At 35.7% G+C, this 24,074-nt stretch overlaps 1 protein-coding gene across 10 annotated transcripts in view; it reads left to right on the top strand.

Annotated features, from left to right (window-relative positions):
- LOC110449220 (Kv channel-interacting protein 4-like) overlaps nucleotides 1–24,074 on the top strand; it is a 500,831-nt gene that overhangs the window by 266,436 nt on the left and 210,321 nt on the right. Inside the window, exon 2 of one of the 10 annotated variants that reach the window (XM_021495936.1) lies at nucleotides 14,205–14,207. The exons of the other annotated variants lie outside the window; for them this stretch is intronic. Coding sequence (XP_021351611.1) covers nucleotides 14,205–14,207 — 3 coding nt within the window. The remainder of the gene's footprint in view (nucleotides 1–14,204; nucleotides 14,208–24,074) is intronic. 10 annotated transcript variants of the gene reach the window in all.

Below are 24,074 nucleotides of genomic sequence, written 5' to 3'. Positions count from 1 at the left end.
AAATGCATCAAAGTAAACTTCCAAAAAATGCACGCTTTAGTGACGTACAGCAGCAAGAAGTACTGTATGCAAAGAGATGATTGCATGGTACTGTTTAGGGTCAACTATTTATAGACGCAATGAAGCTAAATCTAACACAGCTTACTGAATTACCATAGCGAAGTTAATGAGAGGGCACAATTATTTATATTTAGATATTCACCTTGAGATGGTTCTCAAATGGATTACAGGGCATGTGATTTTTACTGACACCGCTTCTCTATACAAAACATTGTTCCACATACACAAATTAACATGCTGACTACAATGAAATTATATTTTTCTTTCAACGAAAACATTTAAACGCGATTCAGCTTAACGATGCAACATTCAGTGACGAGTCGATACCACTTTCCTAAAAGTGACTTTTTACGTTTCATTTGTTATACTGTATTATGCTTCAAATATCATCTACTATTTGTGCTATTTTGAATAGATGATACGCCGTTAACTCGTACATATTTATATCAACAAAGTGTAATTCAGCCCTTATTGATGTGTTTACTTGGTGTTTTGTCCCCATACTGCATTACGTACTTATCGATGGAGTTTAAAACACCACCTACTCAAATTTGTAGGTTAACAAAACTCTTGCACTGTTATTACATCCTTTGACCCAGGCTCTCCAGAGTGATTTACAATCTCAATCCCAAAGTACAATGCTAGCTACATGTACAAAATGGATCCATGTTTGGCGCCAGGGTTGACATGTTGTGCATTACACTGAACCGGAATCGTTCTATGAAATTACCTTTAGACAACCCAAAGGGGTTTCTAGAAGCATCGAGCACACCATACACAATTAAGTTTACTTCTGGTAGTACTTTTTAACATTATGCGAGAATCATGGTTGATTGTAAAAGCAATTCCCACGTGTTTTTTGTGTTGTTGGTCTCTCCTATTCGAAACTAATGTGTCGAGGTTCCATGCACATCAATATCATATTTTTACTTTGTTATCTATATATAACGAGCTTTGTCCGTTTAAATCTTGCGAGCACTCCTACATGTACTACTTCCGTTGATTAAATATCATAGTTATCATATGATAAAACGTCCATTTTGCTAAAAGCTTCATAAACGCACTAATGATGAAACGACGGTATATCAGTATCAAAGGACAGTAGCAAAATCAAAACGGTTGCTATTAATTTTTTGTCTTCATATTTTTGAGAACTTATGTTACGTTCTCAGTTTATGTTCATGCTTCACCGAATTCAAGATTATGTGCAATGTAGCTTTATATTTTGTTCCCTACTATGGGCTGTTTTATTTATACAGGGAACATATAAGGGGTAACGTTTTAATAAACAGTTATGGATTTTTTTTTGTGATGGGGAATTCGATATGATATGAACATCAAAAAGTTATATTGACCGAAGCAGTCTTCGTGAGTTTTTTAAAACTGGTCACGTGCAAGTAAAGGATCTATCCTATAGGATAGTGAGAAGGGATCAAAGATATTTTAATAGATAATATTGACCAACGATACGTCAGATCATGTCAGTATACCAGGTCAACAGCGTTGGTTATAAAGTCGACATGTATATATTGACGCAAACTATTCAATATCATAATAGTTGCTTAAATACACAATTATTTTGCAGTAAACTGGAACTTTAGGCTTTGCATAAATTCATTAACCCGAATGGCTTAGGTGTCCAGAAAAGTACTTAATAACTCTAATTTGTTAAATCCCTTAGATTACTCTCGGGTGCTATTGGTTTTTTTCGGGGAAAATGGAATCAAAGGGTTGCCCCGTATTAGCCTACGGCCAACTTGCAGACTGGTCCTCCTCCTACCTTCATGACATCGGAGTACTAATGAAACCATCTTTATCATTTAATAGCTTTATGTATGCAATTTTCGCCTACATGAAATAATATCAATATATTGGAAAGGGTGAAGATGGAGATATTGATTTCTGTGTCATTCAATCTTATTTGAAGTATCACTATTTAAGTACATATTACATTGAATAGTTTGGTAGGATATGTATCACACGTGATAGTTGTAGTGTAAAGGGTGATACTGGTCATGATTAGATACGTATATCTCTGTTTCCATGACTATGTGTATTGGTATTCACTAAGAGGATGTCCGTTTATCTGATAGAGATGAACTTAGTGAATGATGTCCACTTTACGACGGAAATCAATACCTGCTGTCTCAATGTATACTCTGATTGTCATATGAGTGCTACATTTGTCTGTCGTTTGATCAACATTGTTTTCATTATTGCTACCTTGGGAGTTATGCAACATACGTTTATGCGAAGTTATACGGTCTAGTAAATACAGAATGCATATAAAGGCGAAAGTGTTAATATACTTTATAGCCATTCTGTCAGATTTCGTCGACATCAAACATGAGTCTGTTATCTGAGTGGCTGATTCCTGTGTGAACATTGACACGTATCTGTCCAGGGTATCTTTGGATATGACTTGGCATTAATATTACCGATCTTAACTCGGAAATTTGCATCAGTCGACCTCTGTAGGCTTCGCTTCACAAACGTTTTATATTGATTAGTAATAGATTTATGAAACAACAATAGAATCCGGTCTTTATTGATATCCGTGTCTGAAGAACAAATCGTTGCATTAGTTAGACTCAGTGGTCATGGCACACGTGTTCGCTTTACAATCTGGTCTTTATCTTTGAAGTGATCACTATATAAGTAAACAGAAAAATATGATTCGTTTGTTTTCTTGGTGATTTCTGATGTGTCATCATTGCAAATGTTTTGCTATATTTGGAAAAGAGCATTGCTGGTTCGTCATAGATTGTGTTATCAATGAGCTATTTTGTCACGCTTTAAATCATACATATTGCAATTTTTATTTTGTTACGGGTTATATCTGAACGTGGCTAACACCATGGTCACTCTGCGATATCGTGATAGTTACAATTTTATGTAGCTTTCCTAGATCTTTTTTTTACACCAGGCACGGTTTGATACTAAGCTGTAAGCTGGATTTACATGGCTGGTGTCGTCAATAAAGCAGAATACGCCGACCCTTTCGACCCATCTCGTCTTATTCTCTTATTTGTGCTTATTTTGTCATAGATGTTTTTTTTTTTTTTTGAATTATGGATTTATTGGCACTTGGTGTCCTTTTGTTATTATTTGTTGTCAACTTTCACAAATGAAACGTATTTTCATATTTATTTTTCATTTGATAAATTTAGGAAATCTAAAAATCGTTGTTCAAGTAATATTTATATATGTATAAGTCGTAGAATTGAAAAAAGAATGAAACAAATTTTTCTTTTTGGTATGTGCTATTTCATGTCATTGATGTTTATCGTTCTAATATAAACCTCGTACACAATAGGGACATCTTTCAAATTAAAAGTAGTAGCACTTGTGCTTTATTTAAGCTCTTTGCAATTCAAAAGGAGTGTAGAATAGTCATAGGTTCTCATTAATTGACAGAAGACAATGAAAATAAGATCACGAACATCATGTGTAATCGGAACTTTGTGTGAGGTTAATATATCTGTATTGTAGATAATCGCATATATCTCTCATACCATGTATATTAACTATGAACATTGCTTGAACAGATACGCCTTGGTGTTTGGTTTTCCTTAAGGCCAAAGCTGTAAAACAAAAACAACATATTTCCACTGTCCCACTTAACTAATATTGCTTAAGAATCAGCCGCTACACTCACTGTACGGCAATCTAATATAGCAGTTTGTATTTGTTATTCTTAGATCTTTCGTCGGGCTATTTTGTCCTGGTTCCTGTTATTTCTTTACGATTTGGATCTGTATTTTGTCCTTTTATAGCCATGAAATGTTGTATGTTTTCTATTCATTAACAACAAGTATTGATTCACCTCCGTATAAATATACAATCAATAATAATATTTCTAAACCATTTATTAAGTTTGTGTTCGCGGAAAGCACACACAACACTCATTAAATATCATTTAAACACAAATATGTTAGCATTACAGACGATTTCTCTAATTGTATAATGTTATAAGTCAACATACAAAATGTACTGTCTACACAAGTCTACCTCACTGATATATCAGTACTGCCTATGACAAAAGTATTACATTTTTTTGTCCTTATTTGATTGCTGCATCCGACATAATCCCTCTGTAGGTGACCTATTTCTATTTTTTATTTATTATATTTTTATTTGAGAGCCTTGTAATTATTAAAGTCAATAATCATCCCCTTGGCAAACCTTTGACTAAACCTGGCTTTATTTTACTCCGTTATGGCCCGCAGCGCGCCAGTTAAATTCTAGGCATTATACCGACAGTAATATAGCGACACGTAAAAAGCTACCGGGAAAAATTCAGCGACTATTGTGTTGTCATAATAAAAGCTCGCTTCTGTCCTCTTGGGTCATAACCGCATCGCTATGTACACCGTACTTAAGCACTAGGGTTGTTCAATGACAAGTAGCAATCTTTTACTATATTTATTTGCTATGTAACACTATATTTCTCAAATTGAAATGGTGCTTCATTTAGGCAAGAACTGTTAATAATATTGCAAAATCAGACGAACAACCCATCTGTAACGTTTTATTTTCAATCAATGAACACTGGTTATAGTGTCTTAGAATATAGGTCATAAACATTTTGCTTGATTAGACAGATATGTGTATCAAAAGGAGTCGAGTGTACGTATTGTTATAAGGACATTGGTGACAATGACTTACCTAGCTCAGGTAACATGTACGAAAGATGGCAGCCAGCATAAAGACCGGCTAGATTACACAGTACATCAAGGCATACTATATAACAACTTTTAAAACAATAAATTCAACAGAGAGTAACAATTGATGATAACGATTAGATACATATCTCTGATAAAAATAGATAGAACGTTTTTAAACGCACTTATCGTTTTGTTTTTATTGATATGATTTTTGGAATATGAAACATGGAATGATGCATGTGTTTGTCACGATTTTTAACATTTTTATAGACTCCCAGTCAGAAGTAATGTCAATTCCCTCCAAGCTGTACTGTGTTTTGAAATCCTATCCTTCCGCACTACATTTAACACATACATCAGGTATTCAATTCCGGAAAAAGCTTAAAACTGAAGCCTTCCCTAACGATATTGTCTGGGATTTGTTGAGAATAATACACCTGCCTAGGTCAATGGACGTGAAGTTAAAATGAATGGGCTATGTTTTCCTGGAATGCACTTTTGTCGCCTATCTACTATTCAGTGTAATGATCAACGCTTGAAGTCGTTTCTAAGTTACTTGATTTTTGTGATTGTCGGGCAAACTCTAATGGAAATAGTTCAATTATATTTCTTGTGTCAATAACAATAAACCTTTATTTGTGGAGGTCTTACATATGTATATAGTTTTAATGTAAATGCTATCTGAAATATGCATCGATGCAAGATCTGATCACTCGATTAAGGATTTATTTTACCTTAATACAATTACGTGCACTTTATATAAATCTTCAAAGCGATATGTACATTTTTCTTTCAAAAATGTTTAATCCATAACCATATCAGACGTTGGGTTGGGTTGGGTTTGGTTTAGTATTGTTTAACGTCCTACATGCAAGATACATGCTTGTAGTGTATATGTATGCGTGCGTGTTCTGTGAGACTGTGATATGTTACGGATATTGTCTATGGTGGGTGTTGCAGTTTCGGTTCTGTAGCATTTGAGTGAGATGTCATTATGAAAAGAAAATCGGTTAGATTAATATTTAAGTGCGGGACAAAAATGGCGCAAGGTAATTGCTTTTTAGCATACTGATGCAATAAAATGTGTGGGCATCTTACACCAATCTCACATGTACAATAGACAATCCAGACGATTAACTGACGGACACGGAGTGATATATTATGTCGACTTGATATCGAGTATAGTAAATGTCATATATACAGTTAACGAGACATAAGATAGTCTCTTATCATATATACATACATATAATCATAAGTACCACCTTTCGAAAAAAACGGGTAATCACCACATGTACCAGAATTGTAATCAAAAAGCAGGAAATCTCGATAAAATGTGACGATACATTCGATCGGTCATAAATAAAGAACAAAAAAAAAGCAATTATCATAGGCAGGGCAGTACCAGCCAGGCTGTTAAGGCGTTGAAGATTTAAAGTTAACACGTAAATAAGAGATTACCCTTGCGGTATGCATTTTATTGTTTAATGCGTTTGTTCTTTGAGAAATATACACCGAATCAGATCTTTAGTAAATCGAACATGACATGAACAGGTTTGTTGATTTTAACGAGGCTATTGCGTATAGTATTATGTTGATCATATTGGAAACAAATTGTAAGGAAGCTTTTTGTGTAAACATTGAATTCAATATATTGTGTCTCTTGTATTGGTAATTTTCAATTATGTTTCCGATCTAATTGGCATTTATCATTTATCATATAAATGTATAAACCATTTGCCAGTATGATTCTTTCATTCAACTATACTTTGACAGTCATCATTCGGTCATGATTCGATATCAGTGATATGTATTTTGCATAACGACAGCACTGCATATATACATGTAACTGAATAACCTTATATTGCTAATGATTCATGCTCGCTTTTAACACGAGCTTCGGTTAAGTCGCTTCGACTGATATTTTGGTTTGGTTAAGTATCATTTAACGTCCTATCAACAGCTATGGTCATTTAAGGATGGCCTCATCCGCGTGCAAGATGCATGCGTGTGGTATATGCGTGTGTGTTTTGGGAGGCTGTCATATGTTCGTGTGTGTCTTCTTGTGATAGCGCGCGCAGAACTGATGCCGACTTGATATAGCTACCTCAATGAAATATACTGCAGAATATACCCTTTGACTGATACATGTATAACATATGATACCCATTGCGTGAGAGTAGGTGTGATGACGATAGTCCTTGCGAAAATCTATAGCCAGAAATGCCAAACGAATGCTATTCTCTGTGGTGATTATAGCTTTGACACTGTAAAATCTGTGTTCCTATTACATTTGGAATAGTTTCTGCGTGTAATAGTTCAATAGAGTGGTTGGGTGGCGCAGTATATATCACACTCGGCTTTCACCAAGGCGGCCAGGGTTCGATTCCCCAGACGGACATTAAAATCTATAGGGCACCTGCCTGACCAACTTAGCTTTCCGGGTACTCCAGTTTCCTCCTGCACTAAGACCTCTGCAAGCTAACATCCGAGCCAACAAGAGAGATTTATATCAGTTGTAAAAACTTGTTACATTATTGTTGTAAGGTAGAAAAAAAAGTTTGAATTAAAATAAATGTTTCTGACTAATTACAGTAATAATTATATGTTCTTGATATTGGTCTGGTTGCTAGGCATCTGGTTCCGGAATCACTTAACTTCTTTGAAAATTCCCCATTCCTAATTTATTTCTTCAAGTGTAAAACGAAAGAGACACTCTGGATAGTATTGCTCTTTGTAACCTTCTTTTTACTTTTGTCAGAATTCACGTTGTATTTCCCTTGATGCAATCACAGGTTTTTTGTCCCTTTTTGATATGCCATTGACTTTAAATTGACAAAATGCCTTTGTTCGTGATTTTGCATATGCTACATGTACATTCACTTACCTGTTCCATGTATACAACCATAATTTGATAAGCACCTCATTAGTGGGGACGTAATGTTCATCGCAATCGATATATTACACTGTTAACTATTAGCAGAACATAAATCACTCTCAGCATAGATTTAAAATTATTTCTCCTTTGTTTTCCGACATTATGTGATACAGCATTGTAAAAGATCAATACAAATACCGTCCTTAAAGTGATTGAGATCGCAAATATAATGGCGATTGTGAAAACCGACACAACCTTACAATTTAGTCTTCCAAGTCAATCGATTTGCCAATGAATCTAGAGATGGCGAAAGCGGTGCCAAACGACCTTGCTTTCAGTATAACAAAGCAATATGGCTCGTTAAGATGTTTAGTCCTGTTACTGTGACGCGGCATGTGATCTGTAAGCAGGTCGGTCGATGTCTTGTTTTATTTGTGCTAGGGGATTCCTCGCTCGAATGCCAAGCTTTAATTAGTGTCAATATGTACATCGAATGTTTACTCGCGGTATAAATCACTAAAGACTTAACCTAGATTGATTGTCATTGTCGGTGAATACTAGGTGAAACATTTATTATTACCTCAGAAAGTTGAGCGAATTAAAGATCCCCCTAGTGACGGATTGCAAAGGTGAAGGTAGCAGAGTTCACCTTTTGATATACGAGTAATAAGCTTGATATAATTACAGTTCTAGATAGGATTATCAATATGTATTATCTTAAACGGATTGGACTTTTAAATAGAACAATCACATTTATGGAATTGATGTCCCATCCTAATGTGCTCGTATACGTAGTAAAGCCAAATTGTGCCCCAAAGCATCACCCAATCTTAATTGATGACGCGTCTGTCATCTCATTAAATACGAACATATAACATCCATTGTTAAACGTTGGTCGACCATGGATATGCTACAGGGATAAACTAAATTTCAGGAACATCCATATTAAAATAGAACACATACATAGTTCATAGAATAACAGACACAAGTTGAAGAAAGACGTATGGTAACATTGTATATGCTTATATTTCTATAATCTTCCAAATAAGGCCGGACCTGAGCATAGTTTAAACATCTACAAAAGTTGGTGAAGATCCATTTATGTTTGCAAACTTGTCGGGAATCAATTGCATAGCAATATACTCTCAATGGTTCCCTTCATCATGTAAGGCACTCGCCAGTAATACTACCATTATATTGATATGATGATAACGAATAGTACAGGGATATTTAGATGTCGAATTAAATAAGTAACTTGATGAGATATAGCGCCAGGAAGCAACTCTAGAGGGTCCTACTGCCTCTGTTGATAGTAATCCAATGTCTACCTGCTACAACGAGATACGGATACGTAGTTACAGCGAACGTCAAACTGCCATATTCAACTATTATTTTCTGTTTAATTTGATTTGTTACGTAATCCATTAGTCGAAACCACTTTAGTGTATTTAGATAGGTACTGGTGCATGTAATGTCCATCAGAAATTCAAGTTCGCTTTTAAATTTCATCAATTATAAAATGTTCCTTTTCCTTATCTCAGACCACAAGAAATCCGCTCAAAACTATTTTTCAGTGGGGAGGTTCGTGCTGTAAGTATATTTGAATGACAAAAATAGCCTATGTATGTGCTGATGCAGTGTTGCTTTTTGTTAATAGATCATGAACTATTGATAGTTTGGACAGTTGTTTAATTACCAAGCTGCTTACACCAATCCTCATTTATCAATATGAACAATAAATTGTTAAAACATATAAAAACATTTCAACAACTTGAATATATAACAGAATAGTTCCTATTCGTTAAAAGAAAAATACAAATATATCACATGAATAGCTGATATAATGTAGATTTATTTAAGCGATCTAACTATGTTAAGCACATCTTCCCAAATTTCAACTTCTAAACTTAATGCAATACGTGCATTTAAATTCAAAATTGCCCGCTTTTCTCTTCTAAAATTGTTCGTTTTCCTTATACGTTAAGTATTATCAATGACCCAAACTGAAAGTGTAGACTTCAGCTTGAAGCAGTGCGATTTATGACTAATGCTACTAAGTCCGCATTATTAACAAAATATTCTTCTTCAGAGACACTTGGTCACAATATTACGGATACTAAAAGGAGTACTTTTTCCTTGTAGGGCAAACACTTAAAAAGCTATGTTCTACTTCAACAATATACATATGGAATAACCTACCGATCGCTGTCAACAGTGATTCACGTATTTCTGTATTTCTGTATTAGAATTGTACTTAAATAACAGCCCAATCTTAGTATCCTTTTTGCACCAGAAATTAACAAATCATCCTGGCTATATCACCTCTAAGTAAAGAAAAGTGGAACCACCGCTGCGTAGTAGCATGTGTACAAATTGAACCCTTGAACATTATCTTTTGCATATAGCAAACAGATCTAAATTAAACATAGTCTTTTTCTACGCTGACGATTTATTCTACTTGTCTTAATTCTTGACCTTCAGGTAATATTTTCTCCTCCATATCCGTCTCCGATTTGGTAACTTGATTTCTTTAAATATCTGACACATGCTTAATGGTATGCCAGGTACAAAATGTACATAATTATTGAAGGAGATTGTTCTATGGAAACCATTATTCTCTGTATCGTTTTCTATTGGTAATTCTATCAAATAATCATTTTTTTGTAACAAGAAATAAAAAACAAAAACAACAGAAATATTTTGATTCTCATGAACAATTACTATAAGTTTAGAAACATTATCATTAATCATATATATAGGATCTTACATGAGTTTCCATTTTATATGAGATTTATGAAACTAGTCTAGGAATTTTCCAATGTATCGTGCCTCTGGCGAGCTAAAATGAAAACTTCGCGACGAGTTTCTTAAATTTTGACTCCAGTGAAAAAAAGTCTATGAAGTCATGTACTTGTCCTAGGCGTGATGTCACAATTGAAACAAACCTACAACCAATCACAGGGCTGGTAGGTCATATTACTTGGGTTGATACGCCAAACAAATGACATTGGTATATTCCCTTGATAACACAGTACATTATGTGATAAAATCTATATAATTTCCAAAGACCTCTTACATGTAAGTCGTTATTGGATTGTCTGAACGGTATACGTATATGTTATTTAGCGTTCCCCAGTGGTCTCATCAGTATAATTGAAACCAATTATATACTCTATTATTACCGCAATAGTTTAAAAGACTTAATCATCTGTTTTACGTGTATTGTGATTTAAATTGAAATTATGGAAACTTCAAACCAGTCATGAGAACTTTGCCTTGATTTTGTATGAATAAAAGGTAATTATTATTTAAGATGTATGGTTGGTGTCAAAGAAGACGAAAACACTTACATGTACTCCTCATTTCACCTAGTCTTACTCTCCTAATAAGCTTTCAAGAATTCCATCGTAAATCATTTCTTTGCTCATAGTCGTTTTGAGTTCGATTAACGGTGTGTTCTGCATTACGTCCTTTCCTATATATGTAGCACGTGTGTTAATTATACGACTAATTTAGAGAACATACAAGTAACAGCAATCGATCAGATACGCAAAAACAACAATATTATTCAAAACCGTTTCAAAGGGCAACAATAGAACTCGAGAAAACCCAAAACATAATAGAAGAAACCAGCACAAATACCTGGCACACACCATGATGACTCATGTTCAGACCCGGAAGGTAGTGAGCTTTAATCAACACTTAACATTTTTAAAAGGCAACACACTTAAAGCTAGCTCATAACCCTCAATTCCAAGACTATTTAATCAAGCTATTTACTCAAGGGGTTAAACATATAAAAGCTAAGGTTCAGGTATTTGAATGACGCTTGGCTCGACATAGGACATTCGACATTCATATTTTGAATGTTGAGCGTCTCAACATGCGACATTCGACATGCAAACGTTCGATTAAGCAAACACAATTGGTTGGGTAAATGTGGGTAGGGAAGATGCGGATTTGTGGGTAGGAGAAATAGAGGGGGGGGGGGGGGGGGGGGGAGGAGTAAGATATAAAAAGGGCTATGGTTCAGGAATTTGAATGTCGAGCCGCACATCATTTCAAAACTGTCTAACGACAATCCGCTTGACATTCACAATCTGAATGGGGTATGTCGTACTGCATGTCGTATGTCGTGCAACCTTTACGCAAGTTGTTAAAAATCCTCCTCTGTCTATTTTTATACGACGGAATCGATATTTGAATAATCAATATGTGATAAATAAACCATTTCTGATCCTAAGCACCGCTTGATATCCTGTAAAAAACATTTGTTGCCATTTGTGTTCTCTGTGGTATGTAAACATCAATTGATACATTTCACCAGTTTATTAGATAGTGTGCACATGAACACATTACCAGCAATCAATAAAATAGACTGTCAGTAAAGGTGTTTGACTAGCTTGCTATCCATGATTAATATTTGTTTATTTATAGCAGGCTACATGCTCCTAGTAATTTCCGGATGTTTTCTGAAAGTAATCATTCCATAATCTTAACTATACTAGCGGAAAAAAGAAACTGTGCATGCCTAAAATGTGTTATGACGTAGAACAACAAGGTTTTCAGGGACAATTTATTTGTTATTTATTAGCAGTTGGATTTCATTTTCAACGTTATTGAATCAATAAGTTCCGCTCAGGAGTGACGTAAACACAGCAGGGGTCAATACTGAGTTCACAAAGTTAATACCTCGTATGTCCACCGTTTGCCTGAATGCAAGCCTGTCAACGTCGACGCATGGAGCCTAACAAACGGTTCAAGGATGCTTGTGGGATGGCATTCGAGATCTGTACCAACGCTGCAGCCAAATCATCCAACGTCACCGGTTGATTAGGTAATGCCCGTAATCTGCGCTTCATTTCATCCCAGACGTGTTCAATGGGCTACAGATCGGGGGATACAGCAGGCCAGGGCAACATGAAAATATTCTGCTGGGCCAGAAAGTCCATAGCGACACGAGCCGTGTGTGGCCTGGCATTGTCCTGCTGAAGCGTAATGTGTAGTTGCCGCCCTTGCACGAATGGAACGACGTGGGTCTGGAGGATCTCGTCACGGTATCGTAGTGCGTTCAAATTCCCGTCAACAACCACCAGAGGCGTTCTCCGTTGGCTGTGATGCCGCCCCAAATCATAACACTGCCTCCGCCGAAAGAACGTCGTTGTACCACACACCCGTCACGGAAATGTTCTCTAACGCGACGATACACTCTGGAACGGCCGTTACTACTATCCAGGTGGACTCGCGACTCGTTCGTAAACAAAATGCGTGCCCAATCCCGTCGAGTAAATCGCATATGCCTTCTGCACCAGTCCAGACGTGCTACACGCTGACGTGGCAGAAGAACTGGGCGGATTGCAGGACGTCGCGGACGGATAGCTCGTTCACGCAATCGGTTCCGTACAGTTCTCGGGCTTATTGGTAGCAACCCAGGGGTTGTCCGTGCAGTCACACTTCTCGCGATTTCTCAAATGAACAAGCCGAATATGGTTGTCCTAGGCCTGTTGACGTGACGTCATACGTGGACGTCCCGCACGAGGTCGATCGCCGACGTGGCTATACTGTTGATGTCGTCTCCATAAATCCTGAATTGTGTTTCGATGGACATGAAAACGTGTAGAGACAACGACTTGGCAAATACCAGCTTGAAGCATACCAATATTCCGGAGGCGGTCATTTTCATTGAGCCTCGGCATAGCATTAATAACAAATTAAAACGTTATACTGCTGTTTTATTGTTCACTGGTCTCAACAGAGTGACCCAACAGTTGAAAAATAAACTTTCATTGTCGAATTGGATGGCTTGACGAGAAAAACGTGCAAAGTGGTCGACGCCTATAGAGTGCAAACTGCACGAGAAAAACTGTCAATGACACACGGATAGTGTGTATGTGTCATACTCAGTCATACGTGTGAATGTCCATGTATATACAGTTGGTATTGCATGTTCTATAACAATTATCCGCATGCACAGTTTCTTTTTTCCGCTAGTATAGTTGGTAGAAATCACATGGTCTCCAGGTATTATCGAGGTTTATCATTTGTAGATATGTTAAATACGGGAGAACGGTGGTTCCTTAAGGGCATGCATACTATTATTTTCTACCTTAATTACATCTCGAGCCTTCGACTTATTATCTCCAGCCCTCGACATTACTTCTTGAGCGCACGATATCTTATTATGCATGTCTTAAATGTACCACCATAGTGTTATTTGCAAAAAGGACAGGATCCGCAAACAGGATATATTGGAATGAGGACATAGTCAATTGGAAATATTTTAATTTAACTTTATACGCTGCTGCATGGTGTAACAATCAAACATTTACTAATTATTCTATCAACGGTAACTCATCTAATTGACATTTTTTAATTCAATTATTACAAGTATATCATACTACAATATATCAAATACACAGACGAATTCGGAATTCATAGCAACGCTATATATAACTCACCATATTTGCTTAAACTGCAATATAGAATTCCTTCATTGAAATAATTAGGACAAGGTAAACACTTCATATTATACATGTACTATCAGCAACAATTAGACAGATGAAGCAGTGGATATCACATTCGCCTCACACCACGACGGTAAGTGGGTGAATTGGGTTGGTGTTACCCGACAGGACTTAAAAGGTGTAGAGTTATCTGCCCACAATCCTCCATTAGAAAACCTCATTCGTGATTCGAGAAAGCTATTTATTTATTTTTCTTAAAACTGATAAATAATACACTTATTATGCCATCTCTCTTGAACATTTGTATCCCGATGACTTTTTTTCAAAACGTGTCATATTTACATCAATCAACAGAAACTTTTATGAATAAGATATGAGATTGCATGAAAGCAGTTATAACTTGTATGAGACACGGATTTCTAATTAACTCTGTCGGATGTCTATGATCATAGATCCATGTGATGAAGTGGGGATCACGGCAAATTGCAATACATGTGTGCGTGTTAACCGTTACCGACGATCCCAGGGGTTGCTCTTGTTAGCAACAAACGTCCAGTGAGTTTATAGATCTAAAGCTTCAACGAATAATTATTACACTATAAAACACAACTGCCCTTTCTAAATGGAAACTATAGACAATTTCATACACAAAAATCGAAGTCTTTTTTGCACTGATTTTTCGATTTACTTATTTATATTATCATGCTGATTACTAAGTTGCGTTTAAACACGAGCAGCGTTTCTTTTGAAACAATTTTGTTATAGAAAATTTGCAAAAAAAGTAATATAGGATCTTACATGAGTTTCCATTTCATATGAGATTCATGGAACCAGTCTAAGAATTTTTCAATTTAGCGAAACTCTGGCAAGCTAAAATGAGCAATTCATGAAAAAAACCGAATGTAAGATCATTTTTATCACATAATCAGGATTTGTGGCTTTTATTCGTGTAAAACGACAATTTTCATGCAACCTTGAAATGTAAAAAGCCGCCATTTTGACTCCAGTGTGTAAGTCTATGACGTCATGTACCTGTCCTAGGCGTGACGTCCAAATAGAAAAATTGAAACTTTCAACCAATCACAGGTCTGATAGGTCATATTACATGGGTTAATACATGTACGCAAACAATATGACATGGGTATATTCATTGGATAACACAGTACATTATGTGATTAAAAACCTTTAACAGGAACAAACTATCTATACATCCTATTTTGATTATTTATGCCATATAACTTTTTGTTATATATTTTGTGCAATGCTATTTCATTATTGTTTTTTGTTTTTATTTTTGTTTTCCCTAATGTCAAGTCAAATTGATGATTTTTATATGTTTAACCTTCTTTTTTCTAAATATACTTGTTATGTTAACGATACACAAAAATACAGCTGTAAAAAAAAACTTTTTTAGAAGTACATCGTATATCAAGTGAATGCCATCTCTGATCAAAATAACAAATACTGAATTCTAGTTGATATGCATATAGACAATTAAACTTTTATGTATGATCATGTAGTCTTTTTATAGACAAGATTTGAACACTATGACCTTAGTTGTAGCAAGGCTGCAATCCATGAGTAAACATAGCAGCAAATAATGCTAGATAATGTGCTGAAAGAAATAGAACGTAAACACAATTTTTAATATGATATCTGACATATATTATAGCATAGTATGTATAATGTACTAAAGTAAAAAACTGGACGTTGAGATTTGTCTGTGGGAAAAACATTGCTTCTATGCAATATATTCATAAGCGAGCGTAATTTAACAGAACAAATCACTTTGGTTATTTGACAATTGAGTCTGACTTCATTGTCAGCAAACTATGAGCCTTGGAGGCTGCCACAGATGATAGCGGAATCGCTTCCCTTCGGAGAGTCGTGCTGCGCATGCGTACACATTACCACAGTGCTTATCATTAACATTGAGTTATGGCATATCTTTAACTGCTAGTGCCCTGTTTTTACTTTCCCTATTGAACTTGCTTAATATCAGTAAAAAAAGAACATAAATGTTAATTTTCATTCTAACGCAGATATATCTGAATATGTGAGAATAGATATTATTTGTTTGTTTAAACTTCATAACTTAAAGCGAAGCAATGTAACTCTAGCTGCTCAGTTGATAATGAAAAGATTTTTTTACTCATCATATACAGTTATAAGGATTTCTCTCTTTTCTTTTTCCCTCATTTTCTTGTGTTTTCTTTTGGCGGTGTTTGTCTAGACATCCGTCTGCAGATGACCTGATGTTTTATAGGCCGAAGATGTTATACCCGTACACCATCCTCCTCGGAATTCCAAGGGTTACGCTCATAGCATTCATTGCAGAAAACACAATTAATGGTAGCCCCTGTCCATATACGTTCGATGATGTCCTTGAACAAAACAAAAACAAACCAAATAACAACAAAGAAAAACCACATGAATTGTGAGGTTGTTCGGTAATTGGTTAAAAGTGTCCACGTAGATTTGGATTGCTCATTGTAACTCTTATACTCCCCGTTAAAGCATGTTCAAAATAGTTTTTAATGCATAACATTAGAGTTTTTCTTGTATAACGTATGGTATAGTGTACTATGAAGGTTATATAAACGCAAACACCGTTTTGTTTCTTCGTTTCGTGCGTTCTTTATCGAATAAAGACTTCGGAAATTTAAATGATTTTATCATCAACGACATTTATTGTTTGCATGTAGTCACCTTCCGCTGGTTCATGCATTGACAATAATTACCCATTTAAATTATGCATGGATCTGTAGACGTGGAGTCTAATTCTCCTAACACCTTCAAGATATTCATAAAATGCCAAGATGGCGACTTCATCAAAACGGCCATTTCCTATCTCATCATTTTGTAATGACGCAAAGAAGCGAGTCTAAGAAGGTGCATGGCTAATTTTTCATTATTCATTTATTCGTGAATGAATGTTTTTTATTATGTTTTATAACGTTTGTTTTCACGAAGAATAAAAAATAATGTTTCGACTAAGCTATCAGATCTGAAAACACATTAATTGATAAGAAGCTATATAGCGTTACATTAGTCAAATCTGTGTATGATGGATACCGTGATGGCGATAGTAATATCCCTGTCCATTTCCGTGCATGTAGCCCATGGTTTCTACTCTATATAGAGCCGGTATTGTTTACGTTACAAACATGATGCTGGGAGTGTTATAAACACAATCAGTGCATGTTGCATGTACTATACACTTTATGGAGCCTCTCTCGTCGAATATCGAACTTCGTATACGGATGTAGCGTTATGAATCGTTCGTGCCATTTTGCTTTTTCTAATTTCCCAATATGTAAATGTATGTCGTGTATTTACGCAGAAACGTTTCAGGTTTTCTTAATAAGCAATTGCGTCAGACGAAGGGCTTGACAATGTAATCTTACATGTATATACTGTTCACGTTTATCATTTCAATTAATTAGTTGATAGCGCCCCATGAAAGCAATGTTTGTACAAAAAGGTTCCATTGAATTCATTTCATTATTTTGATTCTAGATATGCAATGTGCCATGTTATAAGGAAACAAATATATCGGTCATGGAAAGGAAGCAACCATTACTACTTTTGTACTGGATGTCGACTGCTGGAAATCACACTTACCTCACAGTGTTCCCAAGGCTAAACGTAATGAAGAGTATGGACTAGTCTTATGGTCACCATCTTGATATCATAAGGAACTATGTTATTCCTTGTTCATTTGAAGATCGATGATTTTGATTACGCTCATTAGTGTGCCTTGTGGTTTTGTTTTCAATACCATAGTGCTCGGTGTGAAGACGTGACATAACGTGGCCCTTAACACGATTTGCACAGCGGGTTTCGTCGATGAAGCAGACTTTTACTCTTCAGAAAACTTGGTGTTATATCCTTTGTACTTTTCCAATGGCATCTATGTAAATCTTTGTTTTACCCTTGTTTCATTGATTCTGAGATCAAATTATAATTTGGTTGGCATTTCAGTATTCCCTTGTCTCGTTTTTTTATTATTTTTTATTACGAATTGCACATAACATGAACGTCGCTTAGTGGATGTTAACTATTACCTATTCAATGCATGATTTTCATCGTTTTAAAAAAGAATGGTTATCCTTAACTTCCTGAACGTTATTCTGTCGTTCTTAACTTCTAATTCACGACGTGTCCATGGAAACGAAAATATATGTAAATAATGACGTTGTTAGCAACTCCCGCAGCCAAGGTGTAGCGTTGTCAATCCGTCTAGGATTATAACCGGGGGCTGTTCCCCGTTGTGTAGGATTATGTTACTGATTGTTCAGCGTGAGGGTGTGACATGTGTAATGGTTACAGAAGCTACACAGACCAACATTCAGACTATCACGTAAAACTTCCTCCCGTTACAGGTAGATTTTGTAAAATCCTCGTGTTTTGTCTGTGTTAGACCATTTAAATGCTTTATTACAAATCGGTTCATGCATATTGTCATCCTATTTTACACGGGGCTGTATCATTTCACCATAATGTAAAACGTCCATAGATGTAGTGCATTTATAGCAATGTCCCGGATATGGCAGGGAACTTACAAGATTATTTTTGACGGCACATTGTTTTTATGATACTGACGTCCATTAAATATTTATATAATCACGGTGACAGCTTGTAATCGATAAATACCGGGAATTGACGAAACACTGTCGAAGTAAAAAAGACCAATCAGCAAGAACAAGTCGGCTAATTGCTGTTTTAAAGCGTTTACGTGTGGTCCATTTTTCATTTAAAATTACAGGCATTAATGTGCTTCTGTTGTAAATTGAAAGAATTGGTTTCCATTTCATTAACATCGAATGCTCGTTAAAAGACGTTATTTTGACATTACTCCCTATACTCTTGACCGTTCCTTTTAAATTAATTGAACACCGTTTGAAATGCAAAGTAAATGAATAATAATATTTTCATATATCGACCTCCTAAATTGAATTGAGATGTGTAAAAAGTATTTCCGGTATGTGATGTTATTTTTTGTTTTTGTTAATGTTTACGATAACATATGAAAATCTCAATAATTTAGAAAATAGCCACAGTTAAGTTATCTAACAATAAGCACTAAATGCTCAAAAAATAAACCTATTAAATGTGAGGAAGTTTGTTCATAAAACAACAAGAGAAAACAGTAGTGCCAATAAAACCACGACTCGAACTCAAAATAGATTAAAGATTAACAGTGTACATTGAGACAATTGTAAATTTACAAGGATCATATGACCAGGTGTTCCGGAAAAGTAAGCGTCTCTTTCTTCATCGATAACACCCGCCTTGAAAATCTATGCCGAATCCAAGTAATGTCACGTTCTTACATCGAGCAATCTGTTAGTGACAACAAATCCGTACGGCACTCTTGTAAGCATAACCTATTAAATAAATAGCATATGTTACTGTGAGGCTCAAATGGCGATCATTAACCTTGTCCATAGTCTTCATCTACCCGTATCTTGGGAAACCCTGTGTTGTAAGTTTGTCCATCAGCAGTCGACAGCTATCATGGAAATATATCGAGATAATCGAAGCAAAATCTTCAGTACCAAATCAACTTTAAATATTTTTTGTAATAAATATTCCACCGTTTCGTAATTCACTTTATAAGCTTCTTAGGTCCAAAGAAAATGACATATGATTCGGAGTTAATTTTTTGGTTTAAATTTAACGTCGTGGTTGACCGATTGTAAACTAATCTGTCTTACTTAACGTCATCATCGATGTTTCAAAAGTAATCGACAGTTTTCACTGGCCAGTTATGTATAACTTACGTGAAATATGCATTGGGGAATGTGACCAAAATGAATTTTCATTCATTAAAATTATACATCCCTGAGAAAGGAGTTGATTCCAAGCAACACACTGGTATAGTAATAACCTGTAAATTAAAGTATTTCCTCTTTTTGTACTATACTAAGAACCAAAAGAATCACTTTTGAGATCATATTTGTTCCTCTATTCGAAGTCTTTTAAACAGGTTGCGATTACAAACAGCCAACAAAGACGCATTTTATATCGACATTGAACTAAGACTGTAAACACATGGTCTTTTTTCTGAACCCACTACCTGTGTCTATCGTATGCAATTTGTTTGCTATCAAACCACGATAAGATCGTCGGGTCTAAGGTGATCGATGTCACGTGCTGTCCTGATGTGTTTATAGCTTCCGTCGACCGTCTGACCGCAGTTAACGGATATCCCAGTCTTGACCAATTCTATTTCCCAGCATGACTTTTAATACCACATCTCGTATCTCATTTGATTGCTGGTCGATACCGTTTCCACCTGTATATCTCGTATCCATGGTAAATCACCAATCCTGCTCTCAAATATACTATAATTGGCCATATATCTCCGGAAGTAGTTACCCCGCACTCAATATCAAAGCAAAGAGAGATTGGTTGATGCTTACAGCACTTTTGGGATAAGAACATTATATCTGTATTTAAATATCATCGTGGTATTTGCGGGATATTCTATATATTTATGATCAAGCATGAAGTTGAAATGTCGTGCGTTGCTTCGAGTAGTTTCCGGTCTAAATTGGTTTCATAAAGAGCGCCATTTATCGGGCGACTCACTCACGTATTTTATAACTAGTATATTTTATATAAAAATACAACGCTAAGATTGTAATTGGAATGTTGATTATATATTGGACGTTTTGCGGAAATTACTGATTCATGGTACAAATGCGTCTACAAGTGACATTACTTTCCTTTAGAATGTCTAACCATCAACGGTGTAATTTGATGTCAAAAGCTGTATTCCTATATTGGCATTTCCTTTTAAACACATGCAGAGTTCTGTCGCATTTCCCTCTTAAACATGATTGTTACGATTAGTAATGGTTGCTAAACGGGTTGGTTGGTTGTTTTGAATTGCATGACCTTATAACTTCAAAGTTCATATGACGACAGGAATTACTGGTGACAAAACCGACCAACGGCAATTAATTGCGGTCCCGTAGGAGTTTTCGTACGATTTTGAAGTAGGTCAAGTCTTCGATCCATCAAGGAGGGAAAAGCGAATTAGGAATTAGGAAAACGAATGTTACAGTTAAGAAAGCTTCTTAGCTAGTATTTAAGTTTCTTGAGTCTGTTCGATAGCCATATACCGTAAATATGGACCTCGATACACTCTACAATTATAGTTGGTTTATCTTTAATTTACCACGTGATTGGGGCTTCTGACCCTTCTGAACAGATTTTGAGTTCCGGTCGCGCGTGCGTACACAATTTCATGGAACTATACACGGTTTCGACTGAATGAGAAGTAAACTGGTCGATCATATTTATATAGTGTAATAGTCAGGTTATTGTGAAGGGGTCAATGAGTTTCCCACTCTTATAAATACTAGATTGAAAATTAATTAATTATTATTTGAATGGACAACACCGATATATACAGTATAACATGTGTATATTATCAATAATTAAGATGAGCGCTAATGCATACAGGTATTGTAACAGACAGTTAGGTCATGCGATATTCTGCTTACTAACTTATCACAATCATTAAGTGGTTTCGCTAAATCACGCAATGACATGAAACACAGATAACCGCTACTCGTATACAGGAAATACACATACCGAATAAAAATAGAGAGCGGTTTTGTGTTTAAAGTGACCTTCAGAAACCAATGAATGCACGTTAAGAAGATAAGCTATATTATAGATAACTCACGTGTTTTGCATAAGAGATAAGCTTCCTTGGATGACATTCGATAGTTATAAATTTGTGATTAAATATTACCTCGGTTGTCTCATTAACTAATCTTACTAAACATTATGATTTATTCAATGTCAGTAACATATGCTTGTCTGACATTCACATTTTACTTAAAGTGAACAAGTCATCTTCAACGTTATGACATTTGTATAATCAAGGAGTTTGACACAACTCCCCCTGTTTCTACAGCAGTTTAGATCATTATCTTTTTGGCCCCTGACATCACCGATGAGTCCAAAAAAGGACGAAACAGTTGCATGACACATTGTAATTCACTTTCTGTGTACAGGATCTATTTCTATAATTTATAGCACGACGTTGCTGTATGACGGATATCGTTTCGACACTTTTTGGTAGAAGACGTGTATCACTACAGGAACCCATTTGAGTTATTGATCTACTTGTAGGAGAGTCATTCAATATATTTAGGTAGATATTAATACCTGAACCTCATTTCTCCATTCACTTAGTTACATACAAAACAGAGAAAAAAGCGAATAAATCAATCTGGATGGAGTCTTTGATTCTATACCATTCTAATTCAGAGTTTCTTCCGGACCACAGAATTCCTTACAGCATTCTCCATTATCGCTCACAACTAATGTGTGAACAATCGTATTATCATACAGGCGCAGGCCCTTTTATTGTGAATCAAGGCATTACCAGTGGAATACCTGTTTTCTCGGTAACAATATTGTAATAAGAAGGTCCTGGTTGGTGATGTGTTACTGTATACCGGATCTAGATGAACAAATAAATAACAAAATACTACTTGATCATCATGTGTTTCATGTTCATCATCGGGACAGTGATATTGATATACATTGTAGCAGGCCACACACTCTCTGATCTGATACAGTCCTATATATACGAGCTCTCAGAATATGTAAAGGGCATGTGTGCCAACTGTAAGTTAAAAAGTTCGAATTCGTATCTAGGTACAAAATGTATCCATTATGACATTTTGTTTGTTCAATACATAGAAAAGTCGAGAGAGGGTCATTGGTATTTTACGTTACAATAATAACGTCGTCTGAATGTTACCTGATTGTGATACGGTTATCGTTTGATAATTCCATATTTGATTTCATGTTAATACATGCTGTATACCTGTATTAATGGTATCAATCGGTAATGATGCTTGTACTGTGGTAAAAGCAGTACAATTAAATGGTATATATCTGCTCTGATAACGTGACAGTCTCTAGGATACATTATAAACTTATTGCCCTGGTGTGATGGAGACCTGAAGGGTTGTTTCCCCGAGATAAATCATGTTTCCCTTGGGCGACCATTTGTCGAGGGGGAATAACTCTTCATGTCTCCCTCACACCAGGGCAATAAGTGTTTTATTATTCCAAAATATCATCTGTAGAGTCTGTGTTATATACATAAAACAAGAATACATCAAAGTTTGGCAACGCAACGATCCCCTGTGCTATCACTGTTGTGACTGACCTGTTCGGCTTTATTTCATTAGGTCTGGTAGCATATATATACAAAAAAAAAACTATCACTGTCAGTGTTTTGAATTTAAATCAAATTGAACAACAATTATTGCCCTTAAAGTTCTTCAGCTGTTGGGAGGTGGAATCTCCCGTTCGCAGCCATTGTTGTAGTTTGGGTGTCGTTCGGAACACATTGGGCGTTAGAGAGTCTAACAAAGAGAGACAACTCGTCCGATAATGTGCGAGGGGTTCCGAGAGGGATACTCGACAGGGAAAATGGATCACGTGAGGGATACTCGATGTTTTGTAATCATGTCATGTGATGTGTTTAAACCAATCCGACACGGTGTAAAATCGATGAGGAATAATAATATAATTTGAGACATTTTTTATTCAAAACTACATGAACATTTAAACATAATATGCTTTTGTTGTGCATGTATATATTTACTGCGTTGTAGCTGTAGAGAAACCGAGAGCAGTTATTTACTTTAGACGTACATAATCATTATTTCATAATGGCAGAAGGAAACACATTAGTTTATTGTTGTGTAGTTTCCCTTTTACGTAAACGTAAATGTGTTGCTTAACATATCACCAAATATGAGTCCATTCGATTGGAAAGGGAGTACCGTATTCAGAAAAATGTGAATAATTATTAAACCTTTCCGGTATATTTTGTTTGGATAATTGTATGCCTACATAGATAACGCAAGAGTGTCTACATTAAGGGTTCAATCTGCCAAGATGAAATCTTACTGCAATGATCTTAACCCGACGTCCAACTATCTGATTTCGGATATTGTCATGCAT

The sequence above is a fragment of the Mizuhopecten yessoensis genome, unplaced genomic scaffold (assembly GCF_002113885.1).
Source record: "Mizuhopecten yessoensis strain PY_sf001 unplaced genomic scaffold, ASM211388v2 scaffold4535, whole genome shotgun sequence".
Classification (NCBI taxonomy): Eukaryota; Metazoa; Mollusca; class Bivalvia; order Pectinida; family Pectinidae; genus Mizuhopecten; species Mizuhopecten yessoensis.
This window is presented reverse-complemented; position numbering and strand designations above follow the sequence as displayed.